Below are 17,124 nucleotides of genomic sequence, written 5' to 3' on the forward strand. Positions count from 1 at the left end.
GAAAAATAACAGTATAAATATTATCGATTTTTCTTTTTAGACATAAATCTTTTGCATGATGTTCAGCATTCGCTCATTGGTACGCGTGTAAGAACACTACTCGATTTTATAATTTATACGTGTTTCCTTCTTCTGAGCATGCCACAATTCAATCTGTTGAATAAAATATGAACCTCCCCGTTCGTGGTTTTTTTAACTATCGAACTTGTTTCTGTCACGAGTCTAGTTTCTGTTCCCTGCGTCGCTCGAGTCTTCTGTCGAGGTCTCTCTAATTTCCTGCAGATACTTTTCTCTAGCGATTACTATACAGCCGTATTGCAGTTTATCGCACTCTCAGCTTTTCACACGACGTGGATAAAGGTTCGTGAAAACGGAAACTCGACGATTGCCCGACGTTTCGTCAAACACCTGACTCCGATTCGAAAATATGTCGTCCGGCACGAAAATCGAAGAGATGCGTATCTTTTTATTTACGCTCAATGTGAAATTTAAAGGAACGGAACAGCCTCTGGAAGATCATCGATAGAAATTGGAAATAATCGTTCGGAAAATATTTCATAGATAAAGTATATTTTAAAAAGAAAATTATTATCAATTAGAGATATTTGTATAGTTCTGTGGCAAATAATTATCAAAAGGAACCTAAAAATGTGCGTTTTGTGGTAGAATATTCCCTTAACGGGTGGTCCTGGTTTAGCGAAATGGCCGCTTCCGCCCCTTCTGTTGCTATCGACTTTCTTAGCTGATGCCATCAATTGTATAAATTAATATTAATTGGACTGCTTTGTAATCTGTATTTCTTCTAAAATACAGAAAATGATCAAGAAGAAACTCGTCGTTTGCAAAATGATAATTTTGTATTATCAAGGGGCTACTTGAACCCTCAAATGCGAGATCGAGCAAAAGTACTTACGTGTCTTTTAAATTTTCGTGCCGTAAGATATATTTCAAGGAGAACAAAATCGATTCCGGACACTTGGGTAACGTCCCTTGCGAGATGAATTTGACATAATGAGGTATTAAAGGAATGGACTACGGTCATAAGCGCTCTACTTATTTTTTAGAAACGATTACAAACTTTCGCATTCGTAGTAAAAAATTGTAACCGTAAAACACGTTGAGGTAAATCAATTTTTCGATAAAAAGGTGACCACTATTGCAAATTGCTGCTTTTATAAATAATATTGCATATGGAGAGTACAGAGCACCACTTCTTATCGTATACTCGAGATAAAATGCGATTTAATTTAGCATTTCAGCGAGATAATATTACCACTCGTCGATCAAAGTTAATTCTAGCATGGTTATCATCGAAAAACGCACGAGTTTCGATCGTCTAATTTCGACTCTTTGGAAAATTCACAATATTTACGGGCAAAATTAAAGAACAAGAAAGTAGTTCCGCTTTTAGAAATTAATTTATCAAAATAAAACGTAAGATACATAACATTATAAGAAGGGAAAAGTAAGTCAGCAATAAGAAATGTTACGAAATTTAGATTCGTATACGGAGACTAAAAATTAGTCCCACGAGTACGGAGATAAATTTTTAAACTTTATTGGCCGTTCAACGTAAAGATAAAGCGATAAAATTTTGTAAATATGATTGCAAAACCATCTTTGGAAGGTAATGAAATTTTTTCTAAACTCTGTTCTATCCGAATCTATTCGGAGAATCGTCTGGTACCAATATGGCGCTGTAGCGGTTACGTGGTTTTGTTCATTCGCGCGTAATCTTTACGTTAAACGAACAATACATAGTATTTACTCAACACTTTGAATGACGTGCTTAAGTTTTCATCAGAATCGCTGGTAAACGTATCTTTTACTGCAGTATACCTTTAAATTTCTCGAAGATAAGTTTGCGATCAGAGTATCTAGTTTGCGTATATTTGTGAACATTATAGCTTCTGTGGCTGTTGCTGTTATTAATCGCTATCATCGATGTGCATTTAATAGGCGTAATTACATTTACGATTACTACGTAAATTCATGTTGCTTGACGATTACTATTACACGGGGTTCTTGGTGAACATTCGGGAAAATTAATGTACTTTGCAACCGTGGATAAACGCTACTATCTGAGAATGAAAAAATGGAACAATGGATTTAATTAAATTGTCATGGTAATAGATATAGTAATAAACGGTATTGGTTGAGCATTCGCTGAAGATGAAACAAGCACGGAGTTCCAAGCTTTTATATTTTTTTATTTTTATTTGATTTTGTTTTTATAGATAGACGAAAATACTTCTTCTTTTTTTTACGTTTACTGTGTCTAGAAAATAGTGAATGACGATTGAAATAAAAATTGGTGTCGTGTGTCGCTGCACCACACTGAGTGTTTGCGATTTAAGTGTAGCACGCCAATTACACGTTTGTCGATGATACAATACAGGTTCACGTTTTCATAGCGATTTTCTATTTTAACGTACATGCAGTTTACACGTATCATCATTGTAAGTGTCTGGCTACCGTATAACTTTGTAATTTAAATAGTTACATTCGCTTGATTAAAAGTTGAACAGTTTGAATATTGTAACTCTCGAGTACTTTTCAGCCGCCATTTTTCGAGAGAAAGTTTTCAGTTTACGATTATCAGATTATTATAACGTGTTCCAATAGAGGCTGATGCATATTCTGATGTTTAGTTTATTTGATTATGACTAAATTTTCGAGAAAATTATTATAATTTGTTTCCTATGCTAGAAACTCAGTATAAATGGCCAATAGAATTTTGTTTATCGAGCATGTCACGTGCTGGGCGTTCTGCCCTAAACCGATTAACAAGTAACAATAAAAAAATAGGTATACGCCGCAAGAAAGAAGAAACTAATGGAAAACAGAAATACAGGTTTAACCCTCTATAACTCCCGTTTAACTCTGAGATCACACGTTTCGTGTACATTTTCAAAGACCGATTTCATTTTGTCATCGATGTGTGTCGTGGTCTTATCAACACAATAGTATTTATCGTTACTAATAATATTTACAATTTGTCATACCAGGATGGAACGTAACTCCAAGGGGTTACCAATACTAACATACCCTACGTACAATCAGTAAGGATTTATGTAATTTTTCTTTATTAATCATACGACTTAAATATATGATATAAAAAATAATCAAACTTAGTAAAATTCTGTCGTTGTACCGTGCCGATGTTTAACAATGTTTCATTGCACAATTTCTTTTCAGAAGTCAGACACAATTTTGGGTTATAGAGGGTTAAGTGAAAAGAAACGCGCCGTGATCGCCTGCGACGAGATGCGCGGAATTCGCGTGTCTACGATTAAATCGCGGACACATGCGTTGTGTGCGTGTATTAACTAAAAACGGAAGGGAAAAAATTGTGTAGAGATCAGACTTTGTAATGGTAACCGTATAAAAAGCTCGGTCTACCATTTGCTTCTATTTGAAGATAACATCGGAGAGCAATTCGATTTCGCTGAGAGTGAACAAAATGGGGCTGCAGGCCGCCTATCCGAAGCTTTGAGGCGCCTTTCACTAGTTTTGCCACGTAGCTGCCATGGAAATTGTCATGCTTCCCCTCCTTATGTTCGAGGTATCTAGAATATTACCATCATCTGACATTCGTCTTGTGTGAGCATAATCGATGTTGAGATGTTAGCGCGAACCGAACGGTACAGAACGGAACATTGCCGTAGTGATTATTGTTCTTTGTACATTACGCTTCTATCTATCTATCTATCTCGCTTATTTGACTTTATCACTTTATCACTTTGCCACGCTATTTACTTATTTCCGATCTTTCCACACCAACCGAAGGTATCAAGATGTATTACAGGACGATACGTCTTTTAAACTCTTTCGGTATGAACGACCCGAGGATCGATCATTTATCAACATTAACGCGTTCACTGTCCGCTGAGCCACATGTGGGTCAGCCAGGGATTCTAACCGCTTCCTAACCCTAACCGTAACCTGGTTAGCCAAAGGTGGATTATGGCAACCCACAGTTACCCACCAGAGAACTGCTCTCGAGTCGTACAGAGAAGATTATCAAAAAAAATAGTATCAAATGTAATATGAAGAGCTTTGTGCACTCGACAAAATTGAAGATGTTGTCACAATTGTTATTGTGGCTAAAAAGTATTGTACATTACGTAGAGCACTCTACGAAACTGAAAACCGAATCAGGCTTGGGTTAGGATTAGAATCCCTGGAGCCAGGACGGTTTTGATATGAGAATTCAGGGCAGATCCAAAAACCTTCCTTAGAGGGGGCGAAATATGTAAAAATATATGTTTGAACCTTTCTTTTTACACGATTTGCAATTTGTTTGTCATGTGAAAGCATATTTTTATAGAAGATAGAAGAAATGGAAATTAAAAATTTATTCCACGATAGAGCCGCGGAAGAATTTAATTACGATTTCTTATCGAAACGATTTTGAAAGATAATACTCATTGACCATACCGGAAGGGTTCATAATTTGGTTCTATTTTGTCGAAGGAGCATATATTTAAGAGTGCTGCTTTTTTAACTACTAATTTAGTCTTATTTGACGAAGTGCTGCAATTAATGCGCTTGCTTTAATTATATGAGCCAATTTAACTTTAAAGTGACGTATATTTTGTATATTTACGTGCCATGTAGATATACATTGTTTCTTGTTTCAGAATATATTACTAAAGTGATGAATTCTGTTAGTTGAGAATTAATACACAAATTTTAATCGATTTAGAACGAAATATTACGTCACTGTGTAATGACATTGTTCTTTTATACGTTCTAAATCAATATTGCACCATATTTTAAGTACAAGGCTCATATTTTCCGCAGTTGTTCGAAGTTCGTACAACGTCAGAGATGGGTATCATTTTGCTCAGTACTTAACATCTATCTTAGACAAATCGACATTTCGATAAGATTAATAGAATAAAATAGACGAAAATAAAATGTTTTCATTCGGAATTATAAACACTTCAGTGATTCCCTTGACTAAAATTATTTTGTCTGATTAATTAATGTACGTTTAAAGAAATATATTAAATATTCTGACTTGTAGGTTTAAACAAATCTCATCTCTGCCGTATACATATAAGAGACAGATTATCTCACCAGTAAATTAATTTTTTATAAATATGTGTTATTCACAGCCAGTACCGTGAAACTGTTATACTACAAATTGTACTGGCTGCGTAATGATCACATTTTTGAGTATTTTCATATTTTAGCACGATTCTTCGTTGGATACATAATTTTATAAAAAGTTTATATGCGTACTATTCACGTGGAACTGAATCGTCGGAGAAACCTTGCATTTACTACTAAATACTAAACCATACTCCCACAGATGATAAAGCACTTTCTCCTATAAAAAAAATGTTACGTTAATTACTATAATTTAAATGAATCCTTTGGGCACAGGCAACATTTAAATTTTCACTTTAAAGAATTTTGTCATAAATATATACAGGATGATTTAGTAACTTCATGATGCACGCCATTTTGGAAGGAGCCATTTATATACCTAATAACCAGATTCCCTTCTTCCTACCTTAATTGTATTCTTAAAAAAATACCATGCACTGTTTACATCTGCCTTTTTACTATGTTATAGCGTTTCCATAATACTTGTCAACGATCGTTTCAATTTATTTAGTTTTAGTTTATAATGTTTCACAGAAATAAGCGACCAAACTTTCGCGTCTTTTCTATAATTTTAATGCCTGTCTCCAAAGGGTCGACTATTACGAACCGGCCATTTCGTTGACCAACAGACTCATGTATTACGAAAACACACTGAAATTTCTAATGCAACGTAATAACGATCAATTTACATTTCAGCGAGCGTAGGATAAATCGAACGATCACGAAAATAAAACCGCACCTCGCGTCACGTTGTTGACCGTCTCTATGAATGTTTGTTACTTTGTTAACATTTACGTTCTAGCATGTGTGTATGTGTTGCTTCGGTGCATGTACTGTCACACTCAGCCCGCTGGATTTCCGTGACGCTTATCACGCCACTATGCAGTGCAAACGAAGCGCAAGAATGCTACTGAATAAATCTCCTTCCTATCATGTGTGTTCTGCAAACCCATCGTGCCCGATGGTAAGAGGTATCACTTATTCTTGGAAGTTTGAAAAAAAAAAAAAAAAAAAAAGGATTGCGTTGTAGCGCCAGTATATGTAAACGCGTGTGTTCCCTATCCCTCTTCTTCTCACTAACATCTCATACGTTGCAATTGCTATAGACCGTTAACGCACAAATTTTGCACCTCGTAGAATGTCCGAAACGTTTAGTGCATAATGTCGGGGTACGGAACGAGGCTGGCGCGATGCCTCGTTTGCAATAACATTTTGCAGTCGAGAAAGAACATAGGCAAGGATTTGAGAAATTTGATCGATACGCTCGAAGTTTATTTTTAAGCACAGCACTGCCTCTTCTTGCGCCGATCTGCGCTGGGGATACTTCGTGTTTCTTTCGCTCGAGTAACTGAAAACAGAAATAAAAAGAAAAAAATATGCCAGAACGTTGTTAACAGATGTATCAGATTCGATTGCAAGAAGCGAGGTAGTACTGTACTTTGATTGGAACTTCGACGATCCAACGTGGATCTTGCTCGTTTCTCGTTTCCAAATTCGAAATTGCAATTACCTACGATTGTTCTTTGAACAGATACTCCCAGATTCTAGGAGGAAACAGAGCCACGAAATACGATATCTCGATAAAATTATGCACTAAAATTTCCGAACGTCTCACATGTAAGTTTCATTGAATCCGTATCCAGACCACCGACGATCAATTTCTTCAGTTCGATATATTAGCGCTTTGATAATAGCTGTATCATAGTACCACCGGTTGAAGGTCCAATCGGATTACACTTGGTCCGCAACATATCCGTGTCCAACGATCCCGTAATAACTCACCGGGAAAGTGTCTTAGCTACTATAGATGCTTCTCTTACCATACACCATTAATGTTATCTGAGTAATGACTGCCAAGCGTATTAATATACTTGCATTTTTTTTAACGGTAGTTGAAGAAACGAGACGATGCATTTTTACACCCGACTTTCGACGGTGTGCTGTACAAAACCGAACGCGAACGGAACGATCTGGAGTTTAACGTGTTACAAAATCGACGATCGATTTCATTTTTCAGCGAGAAGCATATCGGAAGAGTTCAGCAGCGCGGACGCAAGGTATCGTGACAATGGCGAACCAGCACCAGGTGGTACGCACAGTCGCGATCCACGTTCGCCGAAGGAGAAAGAAGATAAAGATAGAAGCGACGAAGGTATTTCGATAAGTCCCCAGGCGGTTGGTACGTGGTCCATCTTTTTACCGATCTTCCGTATTCTTATAGAAATGGTCAAGGTGTACGACGGCAATAATTCCCTCAGACGACGGATATTTCGCGTGATCTCTGTTCCACGGCAAGCAACCACGGAACAGGTCCTGACGTCGGCGCTTCGTGCATTTCACATTACGAAAGATCCCAGTACGTAGAACAAAATCATCGTTCGAAATGTCCATTGTACTTGTACCGCTAACGATCCATCCGTCAGACCATTAATAAACTGTCGAGTTTGTAATTGTAAATCGCGTAACATCCGATCAAGAAAGAACCAAGCGACAATGGCGTCTGGTGTTCCAAAAGAGCCAAGCAAGGAAACAAGAATTTGGGACGAAGAATGTGAAACGAAGCTTTCTCACAAATCGATACTAAAATAAACCTTATTTTTTTACTACCGTGTTCTTGGGCCGACGAAAAAAGCGTACATGAAACCATGACCTTTAGCTGACCTTTGGTAATATGGCTCATAATTCGTTAGTTGTAGTTTCCTACGCTTTCGCTTTTTCGATTAAATGTCACATTTTCTAACCCAAGGACATTTGAAGTTCACCGTGTCATGCGTGTACACGAATTTCCTTTTTAACAGATTTTAATAAATCTTTTCAGAAAAAAAAGACTTGTAAGAACTTTTATAAAGAACGTGTATTTTTTAAAATTAATATAAAGGAAAACGTATGAGCAAATATTGTTTCGAAGTGTGTGGTTTGTACAGGAATAGTACACTTAAGAACCGCTCGCGTTGGAAAATTTATGTTTCTGGTATCAGATCAAATTTGTACGCGTACGTAGGTATCAATAACATTTATATGAACTCAATCTGTCAGACGTGTATGCACGCCTACGGCTGCAGTTAACCGTTATATTGCACACCCACGTGGCGATCGAACTGATAACTACAAACAGAATAGTTTCGTATCAGGGGAAACGTTCCTCTCACGTGCGTAAACGCAGTTGCATTTTACACTGGAATTTATTTAGAAAGGGATCAATGATTGTTTCTTTTTTTTTGTTCAATCCAGGCAACTTTTACCTCACCGACCTGTATGCTACGGAGGAGACCGAATTATGCGATCCAACGCCGGTTCTAAACTTGAATCGCAAAGAGGGGAAACGTCCGGCTGTCTTCTTACGATTCAAGTAAGTTGCACACCTGTCTCCTTTTTATTTGCATATTTTCTATTACAGATTTAATGTGCTGTTCACAGTGTTGAATTGCACTGCACGTAATTGGACTCGATCTTATGATTACAGGGATAGCGAAGCTGGAGAAGTGCGCGTCTATCCAGGCAAGCTACAGGTGTCAGAGTCATTCTGCATAGTACCTGTCACGGAAACAACAACGATCGCCGACTTAATCGAGGAGGCACTCCAGAAATTTGGTCTGGAAAATTTCAAGTCGGAAGATTATAGATGTAGCGAGATTCTTCTGGACCGCGGTGGTAAATTTAACGTCTATTAACAGTTAAACTACTTCGATTGCACTCGATTGCATTCTTTTGCCCCAGTATACTGTTCCCACTGTTATTTCACGTCACTCTTTAATCACAGCATTGTGTAGCTACATCTAATTACTTGTATTTGTCCAGTCACCGAAAGAGTTTTAACTCGTGACGAAAAGCCATGGGAGATTGTCAAGCAGCTAGGGAAAGATTCGATCAGGCAAATGGAGCTGATGCGATTCTATCTGCAGTTGAAGCAAGATCCTCACGGACCTAATTTAGCTTTATTCGTGGGTAACCTGCCACCGAATCTCTCGGAAAGAAGTTACGAGAACATGTTGACCGAATTCTTAGGCAAAGGTAATCCAGCTGTGATCGAACGATGGAGCAATAGAAACTTCGAAAAACAATTAATTGCAATTGAGCCCTTCGATTGACAACCAACACAAGTCCAAAATTACTATTACTTTTAATATAAGGATTTTAAAAGGAAAACTAAGAAAACGTGTTCACTCCGTTTTGTCAACCAAGGGGCTCGATTAATACTCGTAATAAACATACGTGTGTCGTTTTCCTAGAAAATAAATTCTCCTCGATTGGTCCCATATATTACGAGTACGGCTCGATGGTAATCATTTACGAGGATGCGAATAAGGCAGTCAGAGCGTTGTATACATTGCGGGAATCGAAATACGAGGACAAACATCTATTAGGTACCTTTTCACGCCATTCATCGGTCAACGTTAGAGCTGTATTACAATGTGCATTAATTACGTCGATATTTTCGTGATTATAGTTATGCTGTTACCGAGTATCGAGCCAAGCATGGTTCCGCCGGGTGTACAACCTTTGCTCGTCTTCGTGAATGTAAAGTCCGGCGGTTGTCAAGGACTTCAATTGATCTCCAGCTTTCGTAAACTTTTGAATCCGTATCAGGTGTTCGACCTGGACAATGGAGGACCACTTCCTGGGTACGTAACAGAGGAAATACATTTAATCCGTAATGAATGTTTGTTTAATATTTAACTTACATTATGATTTTATTTGCAACTTTTATTTAAAACATATACTTTTAACCAAATCTGATCGTCTTCAAAATATTGCCATTTGAAAAACTAACATGTTACGTTTTATTATGATTATTTCACTTTTAATGTACATGAATTATTTAGCGGAGTTTGATCAATTATTACCATATAATTTTCTACAAATACAGTAGAGTTTCGATTATCCGGAATATCCGAATAACAGGCATATTTATCCAGAACCCAAATATTTTTCGGTAAATGTTACGAATTAGTGATGTCGATACTCAATAGTTGACAAATAAAGTGTAGGAATTTTATATATTTTATTTTTTACTAATAAATTGTATTAGTATATTACTCATGGTTGTGCTTATTCAAAATCAAAAACAAATTTTTACAAATTTTTTCTACAGTAGATACAGAAATTTTCAGTTCTAAAAAATTATTTTCGGTTGCGGGGGTCAATTACAATCATTTTTGGTCAATATACATACCCCCAAAATTCTACATACTTTCGAGAAAAAAATTTTGTAGGTGCAGAAATTTTTCGACGAAAATAAAAAATTTGAAATCGTTCTGAAAAAATTATTTTTGGTTGCGAGGATCAATTACAATCATTTTTGGTGAATAGACATACCCCCGAAATCCTACCCACTTTCTAGAAAAGAATTCAAGAAGGTGTGAGATTTTTCGACAAAATTAAAAAATTTCAAATCGTTCTGGAAAAATTATTTTCGGTTGCAGGGGTCAATTACAATCATTTTTGGTCAATAGAGATATCCCCGAAATTCTACGTACTTTCGAGAAAAAAATTCGAGAAGGTCTGAAATTTTTCGACAAAATTCAAAAATTTCAAATCGTTCTGGAAAAATTATTTTCGGTTACGGGGGTCAATTACAATCATTTTTGTTCAATAGAGATATCCCCGAAATTCTACGTACTTTGGGGAAAAAAATTCGAGAAGGTGTGAAATTTTTCGACAAAATTCAAAAATGTCAAATCGTTCTGGAAAAATTATTTTCGGTTACGGGGGTCAATTACAATCATTTTTGTTCAATAGAGATATCCCCGAAATTCTACGTACTTTGGGGAAAAAAATTCGAGAAGGTGTGAAATTTTTCGACAAAATTCAAAAATGTCAAATCGTTCTGGAAAAATTATTTTCGGTTACGGGGGTCAATTACAATCATTTTTGGTCAATAAACATGTCACCGGAATCCTATGCACTGCCGAGAAAAAATTTTTTTCTCCGAAAATATAATGTGTGGTCTGAAATGGTTCCCCTCACTTCCACTTCTGTTCAATTCTGTAACCTTTTGTCGATGTTACGAAAATGGTAATGGGGCTCTAGAACCCCAGAAAAATGGACAAAAAAAAAATACATTCGATGTAAGGTCTGTTCGTACACCTCATCTGTGATTATATTCCTCGTTTTTATCACTTCATATGTAGATATAGTCCAATTATCCGGCATAATCTATACTATTTATTTGAAGTCCTATTATTACTTTACAAAGTTTTGTAAGTATTATACATTTAAGTAAATAAAGAATTGGAATACAGATAAAATTATATTCAAATTATTATGCAAGTTATTTACTATTTGATTAATCGACTATCGTGTATAGGGTGTGGCACGTAGAATCACTTCGATATCTTTGCAAGTATTGATTTTACCGAAAACTGTTTCAAATGAAGATTGCGTAGGTCGAAGGAAGCTTGAAATAATACATTTTCTGTATCACTTATAATTGCCAAGATTTAAAAATCATTTTCGATTTCTTTAATAAACATCGTTATTTAGACGCTATCAATATTTCCTAGCTAGACACGATATTCGAGCCATAAAAGAAATTTGAAGTATGCAATGTTTATTGGTACCAATTGTCGTTAAAATCAGAATTTACACAATCATAGAAATGGTTTCCATTACGTGCATTATCGCGTACAAAATGCGACAAAATTATGTCTCATTAAGCAGCCTGCTTCGTTAACAAAAAGATTCGTAATTGCTTAATTATACTCGACGCGATGAGCCATAGCTTCACTGTAAACTATTAGTCTAATGTATTATACAGGGTGAGGCACAGGGATGGGCAAAATGTATCTCAAGAAGTATTCAAACGACGAGTACTACACTCGTTTGTATTCTGTTCGCGATCAAAGGTATTCGCTGATTTAGTATTGTTAACAATTCATTCCGCCGTTACACGTAGCCCTGAAAGTGTAGTTTTGTTTTGAAAAATTTATTATACAACAATAAATGAAGCCGATGTTTAAATGCATTGGTATTATGGTGTGTAGGATTTGTATAATATTAATTTAATAATTTCCATTGCATTGCAGACTTTACGTTTTCCGTCATATAAAGGATTACAAAATCTTAGTTTGCGGTGGGGATGGAACAATAGGATGGGTACTGCAGTGTTTGGACAACGTAGGTCAGGACAGCGAGTGCTCCTCACCTGCGTGTGCCATCGTTCCTCTGGGAACAGGAAACGACCTTGCGCGTGTTCTGTGTTGGGGTTCCGGTTACACTGGTGCCGAGGATCCTTTGACTTTGCTCCGCGACGTGATCGATGCGGAGGAATCTCTGTTGGATCGATGGACCGTAGTGTTTCATCCAGAAGAGAAGGAAGACAAGCAGTTAGTCCTCAATATAGGAGGTTAATAAAATTAAACGCATCTTTCAACCTAGCAACGTTCAGAAATTACAATCATCTCAAGTGGGTAGCAATAAACGTAATTTCGCGTCTAAATATTACAGGAGCCGGTGCAACGAGCGAGGACAATACGCAGATATTCGTAATGAACAACTACTTCGGAATTGGTATCGACGCCGATTTGTGTTTGGGCTTCCATAACGCCAGAGAAGAAAATCCGGACAAGTTCAAGAGCAGACTGCATAACAAAAGGATGTACATGACGCTGGGTTTACAGAAGTTGATGAAACGGAAACCTTTGAAAGACTTTCACAAAGAAATTCGATTAGAAGTGGACGGAAAGCTTGTCGAATTACCTGAAGTCGAAGGAATAATTATCCTTAATATTTTAAGGTATTGTTCAGTTTGTGAATCTTCTACCCGCGTTTGTTCGACGTTCCTTCAATGAGTTTCTCCTGGACGATGTAGTTGGGGTTCCGGAGCGAGTCCCTGGGGATCAGACGCCAAGGAAGATCAATTTTGTCCGCCAAATCATTGGGACGGGTTGTTGGAAGTAGTCGGTGTTACGGGCGTGCTGCATCTTGCGCAAATTCAATCTAGTCTTCGTGCAGGGTTGAGGATAGCTCAGGTAAGGTCTTATTCAATGATTACTCGATCGGAAAATACGACGTGGAAATTGGGGTTGGAATGGTTGGAATCGTGGAAACCAGAAATTTTTCAATCGCTGACTATTGGTAGTCGTGATAGGACTCGGTCAGCGAACGATTTCTTCTTATTTATCCCCATAACTCTCACAGGGAGGACACATAAAGATTCACTTGCACTCTGATACACCGGTACAAGTGGATGGGGAGCCGTGGGTCCAGAGTCCAGGGGATATCGTAGTATTAAAGTCAGCACTGAAGGTAATCTTAGTACAAACACTCATAACAACCCCCATAATTCCGTTGAAATATAGAACAGAATGGGTGTAACGCACCGTAAGAGTAAACTCTAAATCCCTCTAAGTATTTGGCATTGAAACTGTGTCCTCGCTGTTTGCACCTAATTTGTACTCCCCGTTTAACCTTTTGCATTACAATTTTTTGTGCAGTAATTAGTTGTCAATTTCATTTATATCGATGTTATATGTTTTTTTTTTTTTAATCCAGTGTTTTGAGCGCATCAATTCGTACATGTTTTAATACGTTGACTGGCAAATTAATCTTGGCATGTTATTTTTTTGAAGAAGATTAAAACGGGGCACGAAGAGTATGCTGAAAATTATTGTACATATTTTCTAGGCACATTTACCGCGATGATCCCAAGCAAATTTAATTATTATTAGGTGGAACACCCTGCGCGAGCCTTATGACTGGCAGTAGTATGCCAATTTTGAAATTAATGTGCTAAGGCGTAATGTTAGTTTTCTGGAGTAGTTGAAGGGTACGACTTTTAATATTCAATATAATTTGGATGAAGTGACGTGTTCTTTTCATTTTAAGCACGCTTAACGCAGAATACCAGACATCAACGACGCTTTGAAGACACAGTTACAGTGCGTAGGGTTAACGGTTGTTGGATAGAGTTTAGGGACGTGATACCCTCGAATTGTTAGAATTGCCGGATATTCACTCATGCTGTTCGATTTCGTGTAGAATGATGGGGCTGCCAACATAGTTGTCGCACGCTGAATCTCTGCAGGGGCATCTGTACATGCTAGCCGCTTAATCTTACTTATCGTGACGCTCTGCGCAAGTCTTCGTAAAAGCATAATCCAACTGCTGGTGTCCGGCAGTGCATGCAATCCTCCCCTGATCGCACACTGACTAATATCTCCTCGTTCCTTTGTTCACTCCAGGCTACCATGTTGAAGAAAAATAAGATCAAGCGTCGGAATACCGAACCGTCGATTCCACCCGCTAATGGGGAGGGGGGCAAGAGCACGGACGAGTGTACCAACAAAACCTAACCACAGCTTGCAACTAGTCGATCGATTAAATTCATGATTCAAGTTTCCGACCAGTGCTCCGCCTAGACTCCCCGATTGTGCAGATTCTGCAACAATGGGAGGGTGGGGGGAGTTTCGGTGTGGGTACGCCATGCGAAAGATGTACACTACATGTATTTCCTGTATAGTAAATATCCATTCGATGTTTCCGTCGCATGTAGCCCTCTGTGCCACTCTTATCGATGTATTAGGGTGATCAACAAATCCTTGGACAACTTCAAACTCGTGTAACCTTCAAAGAAGTTTTCAAATATCTGCGGAAGTTCGATACGCTGAACTTACAAGGGACGATATTCGACCTGGAAAATCAAAAAAATTTGCTACTTTGGCAATACGCAATACGTATCACTGAAGTTTGAGAATTTGTTGAATTTCCGAGTCGAGGATCATTCCTTGTTATTTGTATGTTTTTCGCTTTAAATTTATTTCGGTTATTTCGATGACTTATAAATCTCTTCGCTAATGTTTTTACCGACCATCGGATATATAGTTGATAATTTGATGCTATTAAAGTTTAAGCTTGTCCGGAAATTTATTAGTTACCCTAAAATCTAAATGCTCAGCGCTATTCAAGCTTGTTGTTACACAGTGTTGTGAAAAATTGTAGGTTCGACAAAGTTTGATCGATATTCTTAACAAATACTGAACTCGGTGAACAGTAATAGCTATTCTATGATATAACTTTAAATAAAGAAGAAACAAAAATAGATTTATTAAGACAGAATTCTTCTAAATCATAGTTTCATTGAAAGTCATCAAGAAACAAGCATTGTCTTATTGGAAAATAATTTCTTTCCTAATTTCTGATGCAGCACTTCTAGCATTTGGTTTCCTCAAAAATGACAAATATTTTTCTCCTATTTTAAATGCAACATCCATCAATTCAATGTTTTCTCATAGCAAAACCTATACAGCAAATCCTTTCCTTGTGTTCACTGGTTCGTGACGAGCAGCGATAGAACAAAATGGCGGGTAGCAAATTTTATCGCTAAAAGTGAAAATAGTACAGTTGGTAACTCAGTTACTACAACAGTGTAACAGAATGAAAGGATTTACTGCACTTGTTCACAACACTGTGTGTGATCTAGTTGTTATGCATATTTTTTCGAATAGTATTTACAGCTTGAGGCATTAACACTTCAAGGACTCAGCAAACTTAACGATCAAATTTAAATACTTCCGTATAGTCTGCATCCTTTAAACGAATCAGAATTTCTTATAAATAAACATATTGGTACCAAGTCCATTCTATTAATGACAAAACGCCGTAGATTATAAATAATAAATAAAAATTCATCTTAAACTTATATAAAACTGGATTAGACGTTCCGGCGACTGTCCTTCGAGTGTTAATTTACTCTTTGTTTCAACTTCTTTTCGTATATGAACATCCTCTTGTTGGTCCGTAAGTTCTGGCTGTGTAACGAGTGTCGAGGTATTGCTGTTTACTTGGCCACTGGCATTGACATTTTCTCAATTGCTCCTTTGTGCGCCCCCTGTGACCCTGTCCCTTCCTAGGCCACGATGCTGAAGAAGACCAAGGGTAAAATGAAACGGCGTAATACAGAGTCCAGCATGCAGCTGGCCCTTCAGGCCGCGCCCTCGAACGAACCGGAACCAGAAATCTTCTGAGTGACCGAACGTGTCCCGTGCAAGCGGAACGAGGATGCCACGCCACGAGTACCACGTATTTGCGCGCGAAAATGGCACGGCTCTGTCGCACGCAGCAAACGAAACCGGCCTCGAAATTCGTCTGTCTGACCGCCGGGTCACGCTCCGTACGAACTCGAAACGTTAAGCGCAAGTAACACACGGATACCTCCGATCAATACGACGACAACAACGCAAGGGAGCTCCTCCACGAAATGCCAGGATAAAATGGACTACGCCATACGTACGATAAGGTTAAAAATCACAAAGCAGGATGAACGCTCGTTTATGGACATTTCATTATGAACTCGAGTGATCTTTAATGTCCCTTTCCCCCCCCGAGTTGCTAGGATGAAAAAATAGATCTCATTTTTAAATGTTAATAATCATTATATAGCATTGTACGTAGCTTCGATCGATATTTTTTTAGTAAAAACGAACAAAAAAAAAAGATGATGATGAAAGAAGTGAGAGAAACCTGAACCAGAATGATAGGACTATCACGAACAACAATTACCAATGAGAGCAACATTGAACGTATATCTCCTCCCGTTTATTCGCTTGACAGCCATTACTTCCGCATTTGCGTTTCATAGCCCGTTACTTGGTCCCGGGATGAAAAATGGAAGTGAATCGTAATTGTACATGACGTTTCGTATGGTATTTTACTAATCCACAGCAAGTATTGTGGTACGATAAAGATCAGTTGTTATTAATACAATATATATATATATAAATAAATAAATATATATATATATAATATTTATGATTAAATATTAATATATTTACAAAAGAGTAACGTATTAGGTATTACGATTTTAAGTTGTGATAACTGTTGTGCGTCTGACTGCTGGGCAGTCTGGAATTTATAAACAAAAAAAAAAAGAACAAATACCAGTGGCAGTCAGTCATTTTATAGGTTACGAGAGAAAAAAAAAAAACTAAAAGAATGAAAACACTATTACGAGAACGAGTAAATGTAACGCGTTTAGTAGGATTAAATTCGTCGGCGAAGCGCTTTGCC

General features: G+C 37.5%; 1 protein-coding gene across 5 annotated transcripts in view; it reads left to right on the top strand.

The window, feature by feature from the left end:
- The window catches only part of LOC122397065 (diacylglycerol kinase theta), a 28,226-nt gene extending 11,666 nt beyond the window's left edge, over positions 1–16,560 (top strand). Inside the window, exons 6-18 of one of the 5 annotated variants that reach the window (XM_043395943.1) lie at positions 3,476–3,565; positions 7,136–7,270; positions 7,340–7,474; positions 8,350–8,467; positions 8,582–8,769; positions 8,917–9,129; positions 9,348–9,482; positions 9,566–9,740; positions 12,144–12,463; positions 12,496–12,853; positions 12,929–13,088; positions 13,258–13,365; positions 15,969–16,560. In XM_043395943.1, the coding sequence (XP_043251878.1) occupies positions 3,476–3,565; positions 7,136–7,270; positions 7,340–7,474; positions 8,350–8,467; positions 8,582–8,769; positions 8,917–9,129; positions 9,348–9,482; positions 9,566–9,740; positions 12,144–12,463; positions 12,496–12,853; positions 12,929–13,088; positions 13,258–13,365; positions 15,969–16,082 (2,249 nt within the window). In that variant the 3' untranslated portion in view covers positions 16,083–16,560. Of the gene's footprint in view, positions 1–3,421; positions 3,566–7,135; positions 7,271–7,339; positions 7,475–8,349; positions 8,468–8,581; positions 8,770–8,916; positions 9,130–9,347; positions 9,483–9,565; positions 9,741–12,143; positions 12,464–12,495; positions 12,854–12,928; positions 13,089–13,257; positions 13,366–14,300 lie in introns of all 5 variants that reach the window. The other 4 variants (XM_043395915.1, XM_043395934.1, XM_043395925.1 and 1 more) reach the window with 4 other exon arrangements.
- Positions 16,561–17,124: the final 564 nt, after the last annotated feature.

The sequence above is a fragment of the Colletes gigas genome, unplaced genomic scaffold, assembly GCF_013123115.1.
Source record: "Colletes gigas isolate AHSC1104 unplaced genomic scaffold, ASM1312311v1 Colletes_gigas_Sc00001, whole genome shotgun sequence".
NCBI classification, from domain to species: Eukaryota; Metazoa; Arthropoda; class Insecta; order Hymenoptera; family Colletidae; genus Colletes; species Colletes gigas.